The sequence below is a fragment of the Pseudorasbora parva genome, chromosome 23 (genome assembly GCF_024679245.1).
Source record: "Pseudorasbora parva isolate DD20220531a chromosome 23, ASM2467924v1, whole genome shotgun sequence".
Classification (NCBI taxonomy): domain Eukaryota; kingdom Metazoa; phylum Chordata; class Actinopteri; order Cypriniformes; family Gobionidae; genus Pseudorasbora; species Pseudorasbora parva.
The window spans coordinates 1,791,178-1,806,364 of NC_090194.1; the positions used below are offsets into that span (position 1 = coordinate 1,791,178).

At 39.4% G+C, this 15,187-nt stretch overlaps 1 protein-coding gene across 1 annotated transcript; it reads right to left on the reverse strand.

Annotated features, from left to right (window-relative positions):
- Positions 1 to 1,307: 1,307 nt before the first annotated feature.
- LOC137062819 (cytokine receptor common subunit gamma-like) lies at positions 1,308 to 12,051 on the reverse strand. The gene is made up of 8 exons (XM_067433737.1): positions 11,892 to 12,051; positions 8,474 to 8,561; positions 8,222 to 8,391; positions 7,998 to 8,140; positions 6,785 to 6,953; positions 5,023 to 5,122; positions 4,821 to 4,917; positions 1,308 to 4,730 (listed from the first exon to the last, which is right to left on the reverse strand). Exons 1-8 carry the CDS (start codon positions 11,962 to 11,964, stop codon positions 4,482 to 4,484), a joined length of 1,089 nt encoding a protein of 362 aa, XP_067289838.1. The 5' UTR covers positions 11,965 to 12,051; the 3' UTR covers positions 1,308 to 4,481.
- Positions 12,052 to 15,187: the final 3,136 nt, after the last annotated feature.

The following is a 15,187-nucleotide window of genomic DNA, read 5'->3' on the forward strand; positions in this document are numbered from 1 at the left end:
GGAAAGACCACTTACAGCCAATGCAGGCAAGTTACCATAGGAAAGCTTTTTAACAATTATAGCGCCACCTATAGTCCGATCTCTATCAAAGTGTGCAGGCTTGTTTAGAATCATATTTCGCATGTGCTTCACCAACTTTAGTGAAGTTCTGAGCTTTCATTTAGGAGTTATAGGCTTTTGCCTGCACTTGGCCACGCCCATTCTATAAATGACTGTTATAACTGCCCAAATGGTAACGGTCATCTCTTTTTATTTATTATTTATCTACAGAGTCCAGAGAATTGTGCTGCAATGTTTTTATTTAGATCAAAAAAATTTAAAGGACTAGTTCGCAAAAATTAACCTTGTCTAATAGGTGCTCAAAATACATTGGCCGATGGCGGCCATGTTTTTTGAGATATGCGACTGTCCTCAAAGACCATAGACATCATATAGATAGACGCCCTATCGAGCGCTACTGCCTATTGGCACGGTCGAGCCGTGGAGCCGCCATCTTGAACCGGTCGCCAGCTCCACTCAGTGTAAGTTGTTTGCCAGGTGCAGTGAGCTGTCAGCGCATTTAATTAATCACATCTCACTGAATACCTAACCGATATTAACGCGGGGTTTTTTGCTGCAAAGGTCATTAATGTAGCTATGATACAGGACACATGGTTCAGCGTATTTTAATATTCTTAAGCCATATTCGGATGGTAATTGTTTCTCGTGGGGTCGTAAGGTATTGTTCGGATGCATTTTAAAGATCTAAAGCCTACACTTTTATTACTAAAATGCTGGAAAGTATTTACAAGAATAATCTTTCATCACCGCTTAAAAGAGAAAGAGAAAAAAACACTTAAACATTTGAAATGAGACGTTATTTCCACTCATTTTTAAAATTACTTTTTTTTAAACAAGACATTTAAATAAAATAATAATGTCTTATTATTAAATATGTTTTTTTGAATTATTTTTATTCCAAGCATATGACATTTTTACAGCAGACAATCATTTGAATTACCACGTAAGCAGTGTTTCCCAGGTGCGGACGATCACTCGCTCCTCCACCGGGAATAAATCGCCATCCGAATCTGATCCGAATAGACTATAGTTTTATCACTGAGGTGGCATGCAAATGTGTTTTACAGACGTCCACATGAGAAACAATTACCGTCCGAATAGGGCTATAGTGGGCTTAACAGTTACATAATATTCTGATATAATATATAAAGTGTCCAGACGTCCAAAATCAAAATATGCGATATAGGATATACGGGGATTTATAAAACCACACAATATATATATGATAAAGAAGCAGAAACAGCGAGTTGAAGTAAAATAAGATATTTTAATAAGTTGAAACAATTTATAATGATTTGTGACTCACTCACTCTCTCTCTCACACACACACACACACACACTAAATATATAATATTCTGATAAAGTTCCGGCATCAGCCTTTGTGATTGGGATTGTTCTGTTTGCCTTCATCTGCAACACAACGACAGTTATTATGCCCGTTCAGCAATGCATGTATTAACTTCAGATTGGATTGTGTTGGTACTAATAGGCACATGTTACCAAACGCTAAAAGTAAGTTTCGTGCATCTAACAAGTGCTTTCTAACATCTTTTTGATCTGAATAGTAACTTAAGTTATGTGTAAAACACTGCAGTTGAGGGAGATGCATAGCTTAGCTAACATTAGCTAGCTACGATTTCAGTACAGTACTATCAAAGATCCTTGCTCCTTCTCAATTATCTGGATTTAAGGACAAAATACAACCAATAGTACGAAGGCAAAGTTAAATCTTACTTGTGAAAAGTAATCCCGCGAGCCCTACCTGCGATTGTTAATGCTGAACAGTGCTCTGGCATCTTAACTGCTGCTATGCAACGAAACTAGGAGAACGACCGGTTCAAAATGGCCGCCACAGATCTCGGCGCCCAGCAGCCAATAGGATGTCTATGCTCAAAGACGATCATGACAAGCAATGTTCAAGTCAATCGGACAAACGTTTTGGTGGTTATAGCCATTTTCATAATTATTTTTCCTGTTATAGCGCCACCAAGTAGTCAATTATCACAATGTTTTTCAGTGGACCCAGGATTGAGCCCATACATGCGCCTACCAAGTTTGGTGAAAATATCTAATTTCGTTCTTGAGTTATAGCCATTTTAGTAAAAGTTTGGCGACTGTGAATCGAAAATTTCAACTTTCTTTTTATGATTATTGATATGGACTCTACAGAGAACATTAATGCACCGGTTTGGTTCTGATTTGGAGAAAAACTTTTGGACACAATTCAAAATGGCAGAAATTTTGTTCATCATCAACCAAGGATTCTTGAGTCCAGGAATTATGAGCAGATTTGCTTTTTTATTTTATTTATTTCAAGTCTCTAGGCCTTACGGTTTGGTCTGCACGGTCAGTTTTATGGCAGAAGAATAATAACTGTGTCTGTGGGTCTTAAAAAGATTTTAATTTGACCAGGTCTTAAAAATGTCCTAAATTGGAGCAGAAAATCTTAAATTTAATATCATGTCAGTAAATTATACAGTAAGAGTAATCTAAAAGTAATATTCGTCTAGTTAAAATGCAACTCTGGCAAACACTGTATGTTACCAACTGACAGCTCATGAATCACAAATATCACTCAGATAATAATCAGATAAATGGGTTGGTGGTGAAGGGCATTTCCCAACACTACACAAATCACACTCTAGAACTGACTTCTTTCTGCTAAATATGTGTTATGGAGTAACTCGAAGGCCAGTGAGAGATGCGTGTAAACCTCACTCCTCTGACCTCGAGAGGCTTTGGTCTTTAGTCTTGTTGAGTAAAACCGGCTACAATCACAGACACACATTAAAACACACTAATACACAGCTCATTACTTCAACACAACTGTTAGTACAGCGATCTGTTTGTTGGCTTCCTCACAACAACTCTATAGAAATCTCACATACATGAAAAACTGTGCAAATAGCATGGCAAGGAAAATGGTTAGTTTCAAGTAACGCATATAGATTAAATATGTTTGTGCTTGCATCTTTGTTTGCCTTTAACTCTTTTGCCACCAAACACACAAAAAAAGTGTTTTTAATGTTGTACGCTAGGGGGCGCTACCTCCTGAAAGACTACAGAATCTCCTGATCAAAACACAAGTGAAAAAGACCCAGAACATTGTAAAGATGTGTTCTCATCTCATGCAGCAGAAGTAGAAGAGGTTCAGTCTAAACGCTGCATCATGAGGGATAATATGAGCCGTAAATCTACAGCTGACACGCTTTATTAACATCACAACTGACATAACATTTGGAAAACTCAGAGTCAGATACGGACATTATTATTTTTGACTACATGGAAATAACCCGGTTTATAAATAAAGTCATGTAAACGCGGTTTACTTGTGTTGTCAGTTTACTGGTTTGCATGTAAACGGGGAGAACTGATTATTTCAATAAACTGATATTTGTGAGTTATCAGCTTACTGATGTAAACGTGCTCACTGACTGTGGAAACTTTACACTAGACCTCAAGCGATTTCCAAAGGAAATGCTAAATTTATTTTCATCAGAGAACATAACTTTGGACCCCTCAGCAGTCCTTTTTGCCTTTAGCCCAGGCGAGACGCTTCTGACGCTGTCTGTTGTTCAAGACGAGTGGTTTGACACAAGTAATGCGAAGCTGAAACCCATGTCTTGCATACATCTTTGCGTAGTGGTTCTTGAAGCACTGACTCCAGCTGCAGTCCACTCTTTGTAAATCACATTTTTAAATGGGTTTTGTTGCACTATCCTCTCCAGGGTGCGGTTATCCTTATTGCTGTTAAACTTTTTTCTACCACATCTTTTCTTTCCCTTCACCTCTCTATTAATGTGCTTGGACACAGAGCTCTGTGAACAGCCAGCCTCTTTTGCAATGACCTTTTGTGTCTTGCCCTCCGTCTGCAAGGTGTCAATGGTCGTCTTTTGGACAGCTGTCGTCAGCAGTCTTCCCCATGATAGTGTCGCCTACAGAACTGGACTGAGAGACCATTTAAAGGCCTCTGCAGGTGTAGTAAATATCAGGAAACAAAGGCCAAATTTTGCTCATATCTACGCTTTTGTTTAGAATAGGCGCCCTCTAGTGGACGGAAAGTTGCATAGTGCACCTTTAAAAGCATTTGCATGAATAACAGTGTGATCATGTAACGCTAGCCAAAGGATGACAGAAAAAACGGATGCTGCGTTAATTGAGTTAATCGTTTTTTAACGCGTTAAACTGAAAAAATGCATTGCATTCATTAATATGCTAATTTTGACAGCACTAAAAAGAACATTAAGAAATGATCAATCCTTGTTGCGTTTTTTTTTTTTTTTTTACAAAAAGTGCTAAATGCTAATACTGGATTTCATAATTTAACCTATTTCACCTCTAAATGTTTTACTTTTCATCAATCAAGATTGTAATTTCTAAATTCTCAAATTGCATAGCCTCAGTCAGATGGAGACCGACGGCTAGACCGGATTATCGTCTGGAGACAGATCCTGGTTCGGGAGATCTTCGGCCGGTCCAGGGATGGTGGAGGCGGAGGAGTAGCTGTGCATGCACTGATAATCCGACGACAGGTCTGTTGGGTTCGAGAGGATGCTTTCGCTGTCACTGCTGGACTGGGACATTATTCTGTACTCGCGCACAGGACAGGCACGCTCCGTGAAATTCGGTTTGAAGCCGTTCTCCAGATCTTTAGGCATGGACAGCCATTTCTGCGTGGAAAAAGATAATATATAATTCACACAATCCCCCTCAGCGAACTAAAGAACAAATTCAAGGTACATGAGGAAAATCTAGCTTACCTCTATATTATCGTCATAATTTTCAAAAAGGGATGTGAGGTATTGGCCTACGTTTCGTCCTTCATTTGGCACCACTGGTATTAAGATTATTCTTAATCTAAGGAACGTTAAACATTAGAGTAAATAAAACATTTTATTGTGCAACATTATTAAACTAACATGTTTCAGATTAATGTAGTTAATTAACATAAAAAAATCAGACCTCTCACTGTGGACGAGCAGGCAGGAGAGAATGACGAGTAATATTGAGGCCCCCAGTGCGTACAGCATCAGTGACGTCACAGATACGGGACTCAGGCTCTCTGGGAAAACAGGTCAATCGTTGATGTCAATATTTTTATGCTTTAGTACGGCAAAAATGTGGCCTCATTCAGGAAACACGAGCAGAACGAATTTGTGTCGTTTGTAAAGCCGCTCTGACGTAAATGTTTGTATTTTCAAAATGTTAGTTGGTACCAAGCGGCTCCTCCACCAGTTTCTGTTGAAGCCAATACGGAAGTGACTTAAACTGATTGAATTAACCTTGCCATAGTGAAATAATAAGAGTTCAGTACATGGACATCACATACTGTGAGTCTCAAACACCATTGCCTCTTACTTCTTATGTAAATCTTGTTTGTGAAAAACACCACGGGAAAAAAAGTGCTTCTCAACATAAACCCAACCGTGACGCAAGCGTTGGGGATCATTTATATGCACGCCCCTAACATTTGCATCTGTCCAAACATGTTCATTGTCAGGCGGAACTGACGGAGCCGAATCTACTGATGGTAAACAACCGACAGTCGAAGATAGCAAAAACGGAAACTCATGACACACGTCATGTTCAGGCTGTGCAGGGGACTGTTGTCATATGTCAAAAGTCATGGTTGAGCTTTATTATAATCGGATACCACAACAAATCGTTCGTTTGTTCGGCCCATTTCAAGCAAGCTTTGCTCAGCGTCTTAAACTGAAGAAAGGGGCGACTGTATTCCTGCAGCAGTGAGCAGCGATTTATCCACTTATTGACTGTTTAAACAATTTCTGATTAAATTGTATTCAGCGATCGTGGAATCGCAAAAAACTGGAGGGACTGATTTATATTTTTGAGAACTGAAGTAGGCCTATGATGTTTTTGGATGCTTGTATTAAGAGTACATCACAGTCACTGCGTAGCCTACATTGAGACTAACGTTATAAAAATGCAATATCGTTGACGAAAATAAGACAAGTCTAAAATGTAGACTGAACGACACTTTAAGCAGAACATCTCAGATGGAGATTGATGAAATGCAGCTTACTTGTTTATTGGTGTTTCCAGATCATATGCATATGGTTGCCAGATTGGAAATGTTTCAGTAAAACACTGGATGTGTCTTTTTCACAGAAAAGCTCTGTTTGGGGGATTTAAATGACTGAAATCTGGCAACCGCACGAATGCTCTTTCTTGCGCGCGAATGATCTGAAAACACCAAGTAAGCTGCATTTCATCAATCTCCATTTGAGGTGTTCTGCTTAAAGTGTCATTCAGTCGGTCTGTGTTGTGTCAGGACGGTCAGGACTGAACAGCTGAACTGCTGTGAGCTGCTGAAATAAGCCAGTCAGAGCAGAACTCAATATTAATATTCATGACTCTTCCAAATAAGGCAAAAACAGAGCATTACATCCTAGGGACAATTTATAGGGTTGTAAATGGACCTGTAAAACTGTATCTGGACAAATTTACAAGCCACATACCCTCTATGTAGATATTAGAGAACAATTTAACATATAGATTCAAATCATTCTAGGGCACCTTTAAACTGCAAAAACAAGAGAAGAATCTCTCCTCCTCAAATCCTTTTAACTGAACTCAATCGCCTCATTTTCACGTTCAGTGATTGTAGATGAGACACTTTCTGCAGTTTAGCGTTTTAAATGGCTGCACACTAGTGAGATAAGGCACTGAGAGACTAGTTATATAAGATGTCCTGCGTTGATACCTGTGCCGTTGTTGGCCTTTGGAGAGCCCCAGTACACAGACTCACTCCAGTCGCTCCAGAACTTGGACTGTCCGCAGGAGGAGATTATACGAGCTCTGACCTGGAACTCGTAGCGTTTTTTGGAGAGAAAAGGCAAACTAAAGTAGGTCCGTGTGGTTTTAGAGTTATTCTGTGGAGACTGAGAGAGAGAGAGAGAGAGAGAGAGAGAGAGAGAGAGAGAGAGAGAGAGCGAAACAGAGAGAGAGAGAGAGAGAGAGAGAGAGAGACAGAGAGAGAGAGAGAGAGAGAGAGAGAGGTATCAGACGACTGGAGAAAGCTGTTGTATAAAGGCCAGGGTTGGGGAGTAACAAAATCGATGTAACTGAGTTGCGTATTTAAAATAGCACATTTGAGAACTAAATTTCATTACAGTTACATCTAAAAAGTATGTTAATGTTCATTTAAACATTAATGTGATCAGTGATGATTCTCAGACTCTCCTAAGACTCAGTTCTGCTCATGAGTTTCAAACACCTTGCAAAATATGACACATTTTAATAATTTGAACAAAATGAGAGGGATCTGGGCTCATAAAAGTTACGAACTCACTCTGTGTGTGTGTGTGTGTGTGTGTGTGTGTGTGTGTGTGTGTGTGAGAGAGAGAGAGCTAGAGAGAGTGTGTGTACTTGTTTATATTACATTGTGCCCCACAATGTAATATAATCCTGAGATTTATGGATTTATAAACATACTAAATTATATATTTTTTGAAAATGTAAGTGAAGAATTTTTCATATGATGGTTAGGTTTAGGGTGTGTGTGTGTGTGTGTGTGTGTGTGTGTGTGTGTGTGTGTGTGTGTGTGTGTGTGTGTGTGTGTGTGTGTGTGTGTGTGTGTGTGTGTGTGTGTATGTGTGTGTGTGTGTGTGTGTGTGTGTGTGTGTGTCGTTTCCTGATGATCCATGACTGATGTTGTTTTAAATAATAGAGGAAACCAAGTCCTATGTTTGCGTTTCATGCCGTATTAGTGTTCTTAAGTATTTAGATTAAGTTACAAAACTTTTAATCTGTAGTCAAACCCATTTTAAAAGAACCTTCCCAACCCTGATAAATCAATATCAAATTCACAATCATGCCGTTTGTCTGAATATCAGCACACGCTTCTCGTAATACATTAATAGGTTATGATATGCTGTATCCAGAATTAATTTAGTTTTATAATACTAATATTATACCATCCACTCGTTGTTGTCTGTCCTGTAACGAACTTCACTCTCAACACAGTCCGCGTTCACATAGTTGGTGACGTTCCAGTAGAACCACAGCTCAGTGTCTTTCTTCACCTCCACAGACAGGTTTGACGGCGGACTCAGCTTCACTGATGACCAAACCGTATTAATCCATCAACCAGTTAATCCATTACAGTCAAATCATAAGAAATATGCATAACTTCTCATACCATATTTTACCAGCTTATTCTCCTGCTCCATCACCAGACTGCCGTTGTCACTGTACAGCCGTGTGTAATAGCTATTAAACCTTTGTGCTTTTTTGAAGGGAAACTTGCAGCCCACATTAACACCGTTGATCCTGTGATAGGCAGGACAATCCCGAAGCTCATCTAAAAACCTAAGAGAAATCAAACGCTTTGTTAGTCCTGATATTTGCATCCAAAATCTCAGATTTTTCTGTTTTTGTTGAACATACGCACCCGCTCTTGAAACTGTAATTGCCCTTGAGCTCGAGCTCACTCCATGTGCAGTTTACATACTCCAGATTTATGATAATGCAGTTTATTTCTGGGTAGAGATGAGAGAAACAGTGTAGTTAACGCATCTTTGATACCAAACCACAGATCAATCGATCAATCAAAGGCATATTCCACACGGATTATGGAAACTGAAACTCATTTAGTCGTCCAGCATTTACTCTACAAATAAATGAAATCAGTGCTGTCATCGTTAACTAAAAACTAGAACTATTAAAATGTTCTTTAACTGAAATACAACATTAATTAAAGAGTGTGTAGAGTGCGTGTGTAAGCAGTGTGTGTGAGTTCATTTTTAGTCTGTTCAGTGGACGTGTTCAGTGTGTGAATGTCTGTTTAGTGTGTGAATGTGTGATCAGTGTGTGTTTAGTGAGTGAATGGCCCCGTTCACACTGCGAGTCTTAATTCTGATTTTTTGCTCAGATCTGATTTTTTGTTTGACTGTTCACATTACCTTTTAAAATGTGGCCTAAATCTGATTCCAGTGTGAACTGTTTGAGGTTTCAAACTAACCCGCATGTACAGTCTTGTTCAAAATAATAGCAGTACAATGTGACTAACCAGAATAATCAAGGTTTTTCGTATATTTTTTTATTGCTACGTGGCAAACAAGTTACCAGTAGGTTCAGTAGATTCTCAGAAAACAAATGAGACCCAGCATTCATGATATGCACGCTCTTAAGGCTGTGCAATTGGGCAATTAGTTGAATTAGTTGAAAGGGGTGTGTTCAAAAAAATAGCAGTGTGGCATTCAATCACTGAGGTCATCAATTTTGTGAAGAAACAGGTGTGAATCAGGTGGCCCCTATTTAAGGATGAAGCCAACACTTGTTGAACATGCATTTGAAAGCTGAGGAAAATGGGTCGTTCAAGACATTGTTCAGAAGAACAGCGTACTTTGATTAAAAAGTTGATTAGAGAGGGGAAAACCTATAAAGAGGTGCAAAAAATGATAGGCTGTTCAGCTAAAATGATCTCCAATGCCTTAAAATGGAGAGCAAAACCAGAGAGACGTGGAAGAAAACGGAAGACAACCATCAAAATGGATAGAAGAATAACCAGAATGGCAAAGGCTCAGCCAATGATCACCTCCAGGATGATCAAAGACAGTCTGGAGTTACCTGTAAGTACTGTGACAGTTAGAAGACGTCTGTGTGAAGCTAATCTATTTTCAAGAATCCCCCGCAAAGTCCCTCTGTTAAAAAAAAGGCATGTGCAGAAGAGGTTACAATCTGCCAAAGAACGCATCAACTGGCCTAAAGAGAAATGGAGGAACATTTTGTGGACTGATGAGAGTAAAATTGTTCTTTTTGGGTCCAAGGGCCACAGGCAGTTTGTGAGACGACCCCCAAACTCTGAATTCAAGCCACAGTACACAGTGAAGACAGTGAAGCATGGAGGTGCAAGCATCATGATATGGGCATGTTTCTCCTACTATGGTGTTGGGCCTATTTATCGCATACCAGGGATCATGGATCAGTTTGCATATGTTAAAATACTTGAAGAGGTCATGTTGCCCTATGCTGAAGAGGACATGCCCTTGAAACGGTTGTTTCAACAAGACAATGACCCAAAACACACTAGTAAACGGGCAAAGTCTTGGTTCCAAACCAACAAAATTAATGTTACGGAGTGGCCAGCCCAATCTCCAGACCTTAATCCAATTGAGAACTTGTGGGGTGATATCAAAAATGCTGTTTCTGAAGCAAAACCAAGAAATGTGAATGAATTGTGGAATGTTGTTAAAGAATCATGGAGTGGAATAACAGCTGAGAGGTGCCACAAGTTGGTTGACTCCATGCCACACAGATGTCAAGCAGTTTTAAAAAAACTGTGGTCATACAACTAAATATTAGTTTAGTGATTCACAGGATTGCTAAATCCCAGAAAAAAAAAATGTTTGGACAAAATAGTTTTGAGTTTGTACAGTCAAAAGTAGACACTGCTATTTTTTTGAACACACCCCTTTCAACTAATTGCCCAATTGCACAGCCTTAAGAGCGTGCATATCATGAATGCTGGGTCTTGTTTGTTTTCTGACAATCTACTGAACCTACTGGTAACTTGTTTGCCACGTAGCAATAAAAAATATACTAAAAACCTTGATTATTCTGGTTAGTCACATTGTACTGCTATTATTTTGAACAAGACTGTACAAAAGAACAATATGACATCAGACGCAGCATGCTGTTGCACTAAAGTTCGGGAGGTTATGGAGGAAGTAAGCAAAAATGTTTGTGTAATGGAAGACATAACATTAATGAGCATGTGCTGAAGAGAAGAATGAAAAGAAAGAGAGCAAAATTTGTTATTTTGGCCTTTTGTCACATTCCTTTGGCACTGAAGCCACGTTTTTCTGTGTCCCCGTTCTTCCATTTCATGTGTTATTTTTTTCAAAAACAGAATGTTTACGGTAGGATACTTCTTGCGTAGCTTTAATTAAAGTATCTCCCCATATACTAATCAGGTCTAACACCTAATTAGGTCTAAATGTCGACATAGATCGGCGTAAAAGTCACATTAAATCCGCCTTGGTTGTTCACACTGCAGCCACTTTGGAAAAAATCAGATCTGGGTCAGATTCAGGACCATATGTATGTGGTCTAAATCTGATTTGAAAAAATCAGATCTGGGCTAGATTTGAGTGTTCACACTAGCTCTGAAGAGGTCTGACCTGGTCACTTGACCCCAAGAAAATCAGATTTGGGCCATTTTGGCCTGCAGTGTGAACGGGGCCAATGTGTGCTGAATGTGAGTGAATGTGTGTTCAGTGTGTGAATGTGTTGTGTGTGTGCTGATCTTTGGTTCAGCGTGTAATATGTTGTTTGTCACTAGAGAATGCACATCCTCAGAGGACCGAACAGAAACGTACACAGGAAATTGTATTACACATTGTATTAGACTTACTGATTAAAGTGAGAATCGATGTCTTACGTGATAATTCTTTGAGTAAGAACAGGATGTGAGCTCGTGTTGAGTGCGCACATAAAGGTCAGACATGTTGGAAAGCAAAGCGTCTGAACATTTTGTTGATGAAGAACTTCACAACTTCCTGAGTCGTGCTGAGCGATCACCTGTGATCTCACCGTTACGTCATACGTTAACATATTCAGTTTAAACATCTTAAATGTCTTATGACCATTACTTGCGTAGTTATATAAAGTGAAGATAAAACCACAAAAAGAGGAAGACATTAGCTAGACGACGCACCATAGCTTGATTTGTAGTCGTTTAGAAATTACGGTAAAAGTATTTTTATATATATATATATGTTTTGTAAAGGCAACATAAAATCTAAAATCACATCTAATTAATAAATACAAAAATACATTTTATTTTTATAACGGCAGTTGATACTCACCTGGTTTGGATGATTCTGAAAATGCAAATGAAGGAATATTCCAAAGGAAAAGACCGACTAATAGTAAAATCATCTTGGACGGGTTCACATAACTCACTTGTTTTGTGTGTGTTTCAAACTTCCCTGTTCTGCTCGAAGCGTATCTCTACTTTTGTGGGCTGACGTGTGTGTGTGTGTGTGTGTGTGTGTGTTTCCTGTTTCCGACAGAAGCTTTTGCTTACAACCTGAAAAAACTCAATATTAAATATGTGTCTATAGTTGCGTTCTAATTTCAGATGATGATTTACTTTTACATAAAAAATGTGCGTTTAAAACCTAAAATAAGCATGACTAATATATAAGGGATAATGCAAACCCCTTCAGAGTGACGCTCCGCTTTGCGTCGGGGTCCTGATCACTCTGAAGGGGTTTATTCTGCGATAACAACCGGCTGGGTGGACATTATCCCGCTTATTACACGCCTACTAGTCTCAAATAAATAATTATTAGACACTAAGTATTGTCTTGAGATTAAATATTTTATTAGCTCTTACGCAAAGCTTCCGCGAAGAAAAACCGTTCCTTAAGCCTTTATCTATTGCTGCTAAATGTTGAAAATGAATGCTGAAAGGGTTAGTTCACCCAAAAATGAAACCAAGCCTATGATTTACTCACCCTCAGGTCATTATAGGTGTTTATGACATTCTTCTGTCAGACAAATACAATCAGAGTTATATTTAAAAAGTCCAGGCTAACGTTAATCCCAGCAGTAGTTGGAGCTGTTTCTGAAGTCCATAAAAAATGCAGCTGTCCGTCAAAATAGAGGGTTAATAGAGCCTTCTGATTCCAATCGATGCGTTTGGATTGAGCCCATACATGCGCCTACCAAGTTTGGTGAAAATATCTAATTTCGTTCTTGAGTTATAGTCACTTTAGTAAAAGTGGCTTTGCCCACTTCAAACGTTTTGGCGACCGTGAATCGAAAATTTCAACTTTCTTTTTATGGTTATTGATATGGACTCTCCAGAGAACATTAAAGCACCGGTTTGGTTCTGATTTGGAGAAAAACTTAGGACTGGTTCCTAAAAAGAGCTTTTGGACACAATTCAAAATGGCAGAAATTTTGTTCATCATGAACCAAGGATTCTTGAGTCCAGGAACAAGCGATATCATATGTAATCATATGCATATGTAAAATAACATGATCATCAACATTAAACAACATATAAATCAAAACTATGGTCATGTAAAAACCCGTTTTCTTTTATTGGAGTATGGTCATAAACGGCGTTAACATAAACCGGTCGACACAGGTCGTTTTTTGCCTCTTACCTCGATTTCGCACTGCATGTAAACGCATTAACCTGCTTTCTGTCGGCTTATTAAAGTGCGCATGTGTGATAGGTGACGCAAACGCAAACTTAGAGCAGATTTAAACGCATCCAGACAGAGCCAGCGTTTTACATAAAAAATAAGGACATATATCACAAACGCAGACTCTTTTAAGACCCAGAACATTGTAAAGATGTGTTCTCATCTCATGCAGCAGAAGTAGAAGAGGTTCAGTCTAAACTCTGCATCATGGGGGATAATATGAGCCGTAAATCTACAGCTGACACGCTTTATTAACATCACAACTGACATAACATTTGGATTAGGGGTGTCCATGGTTAACCGATTAACCGTTAAAAATTGCGTAACCGAGTGAAACATTTTGCTCGGTTAAGTGGCGTCAATGACATGCTTTGAATTTAGTTGTAATATATTTTTGCACCACTAGAGACCACCAGAGCGCTCCCAGACATTTGTAATATCCACAAGAAGTCGTCATGACCAGCTTTCTAACATGAAGCGGGCAAAGAAAAATACAGCGTGGGAGCACTTTAAAAATGAGAGTGACGGGGCAAAATGCAAGTATTGCAATGCAGCGCTTACCGCATTTTTCAGGCTATAAGTCGCTCCGGAGTATAAGTCGCATCAGTCAAAAAATTCGTCAAGAAGAGGAAAATAACATAAGTCGCATTAGGGCAGAAGCAGAGCGGTAGCCGCACGCGCTGGGCATAACGGATCAGAAGAAAGAAAGTTTGAAGTGAGAAACGTGTGAGGGACTAGAGAAAAGCAGACGTTACTTCAACTGTAATGAAGAAAAGAAAAAAAGCTAATGGCGGACTGAAAGCAAGATGGCCAGAGCTGAAGGAACGAGTCCACAGATGCTTGAACTCTCTGCCGGGAAAGGCTCAGCCGCGCGAGTCAAACGCTGTGGGAATCGATCTCGGCTGCATATTTTACTACATGCCCTAATCATGACGGCGCCCTCGCCTCGCGGCCACTTGCATTGCTCGTGAACTGGAGCGCATCTCATCCTAATTTAACGAAACTCAGCGTACGCCTCACAGACATGAAATAGATCTTAAGAAAGCTTGAAATGTCTTTTAACAATTTAAAACGAAAAGAAAAAGGCTACTCTCTGATTAGGTAATCCATGATGTGCATTTCTCTCAATAGGCGCGTTCACTACGGAGATGGCGGTCGTCAAATTAATAAACTAAAAATAATAACCCTGACACACACTATGGTTAACCGAGTATTAACCGCTAAGGGCCTCGGTTAACGGTTAATGAAAAACTTGAAAACGTGCAGCCCTAATTTGGATTACTCAGATACGGACATTTATTATTTTTGACGTCACTACAAGGAAATAACTCGGTTTATTAATAAAGTCATGTAAACGCGGTTTACTTGCGTTGTCAGTTTACTGGTTTGCATGTAAACGGGGAGAACTGATTATTTCAATAAGCTGATATTTGTGAGTTATCAGCTTACTGATGTAAACATGCTCACTGACTGTGGAAACTTTACACTGGACCTCAAGCAACGTGGATTGTGTGCCTCTCCTCCTCTTCCTCCAGACTCTGGGACCCTGATTTCCAAAGACAAATGCTAAATTTATTTTCATCAGAGAACATAACTTTGGACCCCTCAGCAGTCCTTTTTGCCTTTAGCCCAGGCGAGACGCTTCTGACGCTGTCTATTGTTCAAGCGAGTGGTTTGACACAAGTAATGCGAAGCTGAACCCATGTCTTGCATTCGTCTGTGCGTAGTGGTTCTTGAAGCACTGACTCCAGCTGCAGTCCACTCTTTGTAAATCACATTTTTAAATGGGTTTTGTTGCACTATCCTCTCCAGGGTGCGGTTATTCCTTATTGCTTGTAAACTTTTTTCTACCACATCTTTTCTTTCCCTTCACCTCTCTATTAATGACACAGAGCTCTGTGAACAGCCAGCCTCTTTTGCGATGACCTTTTGTGTCTTGCTCT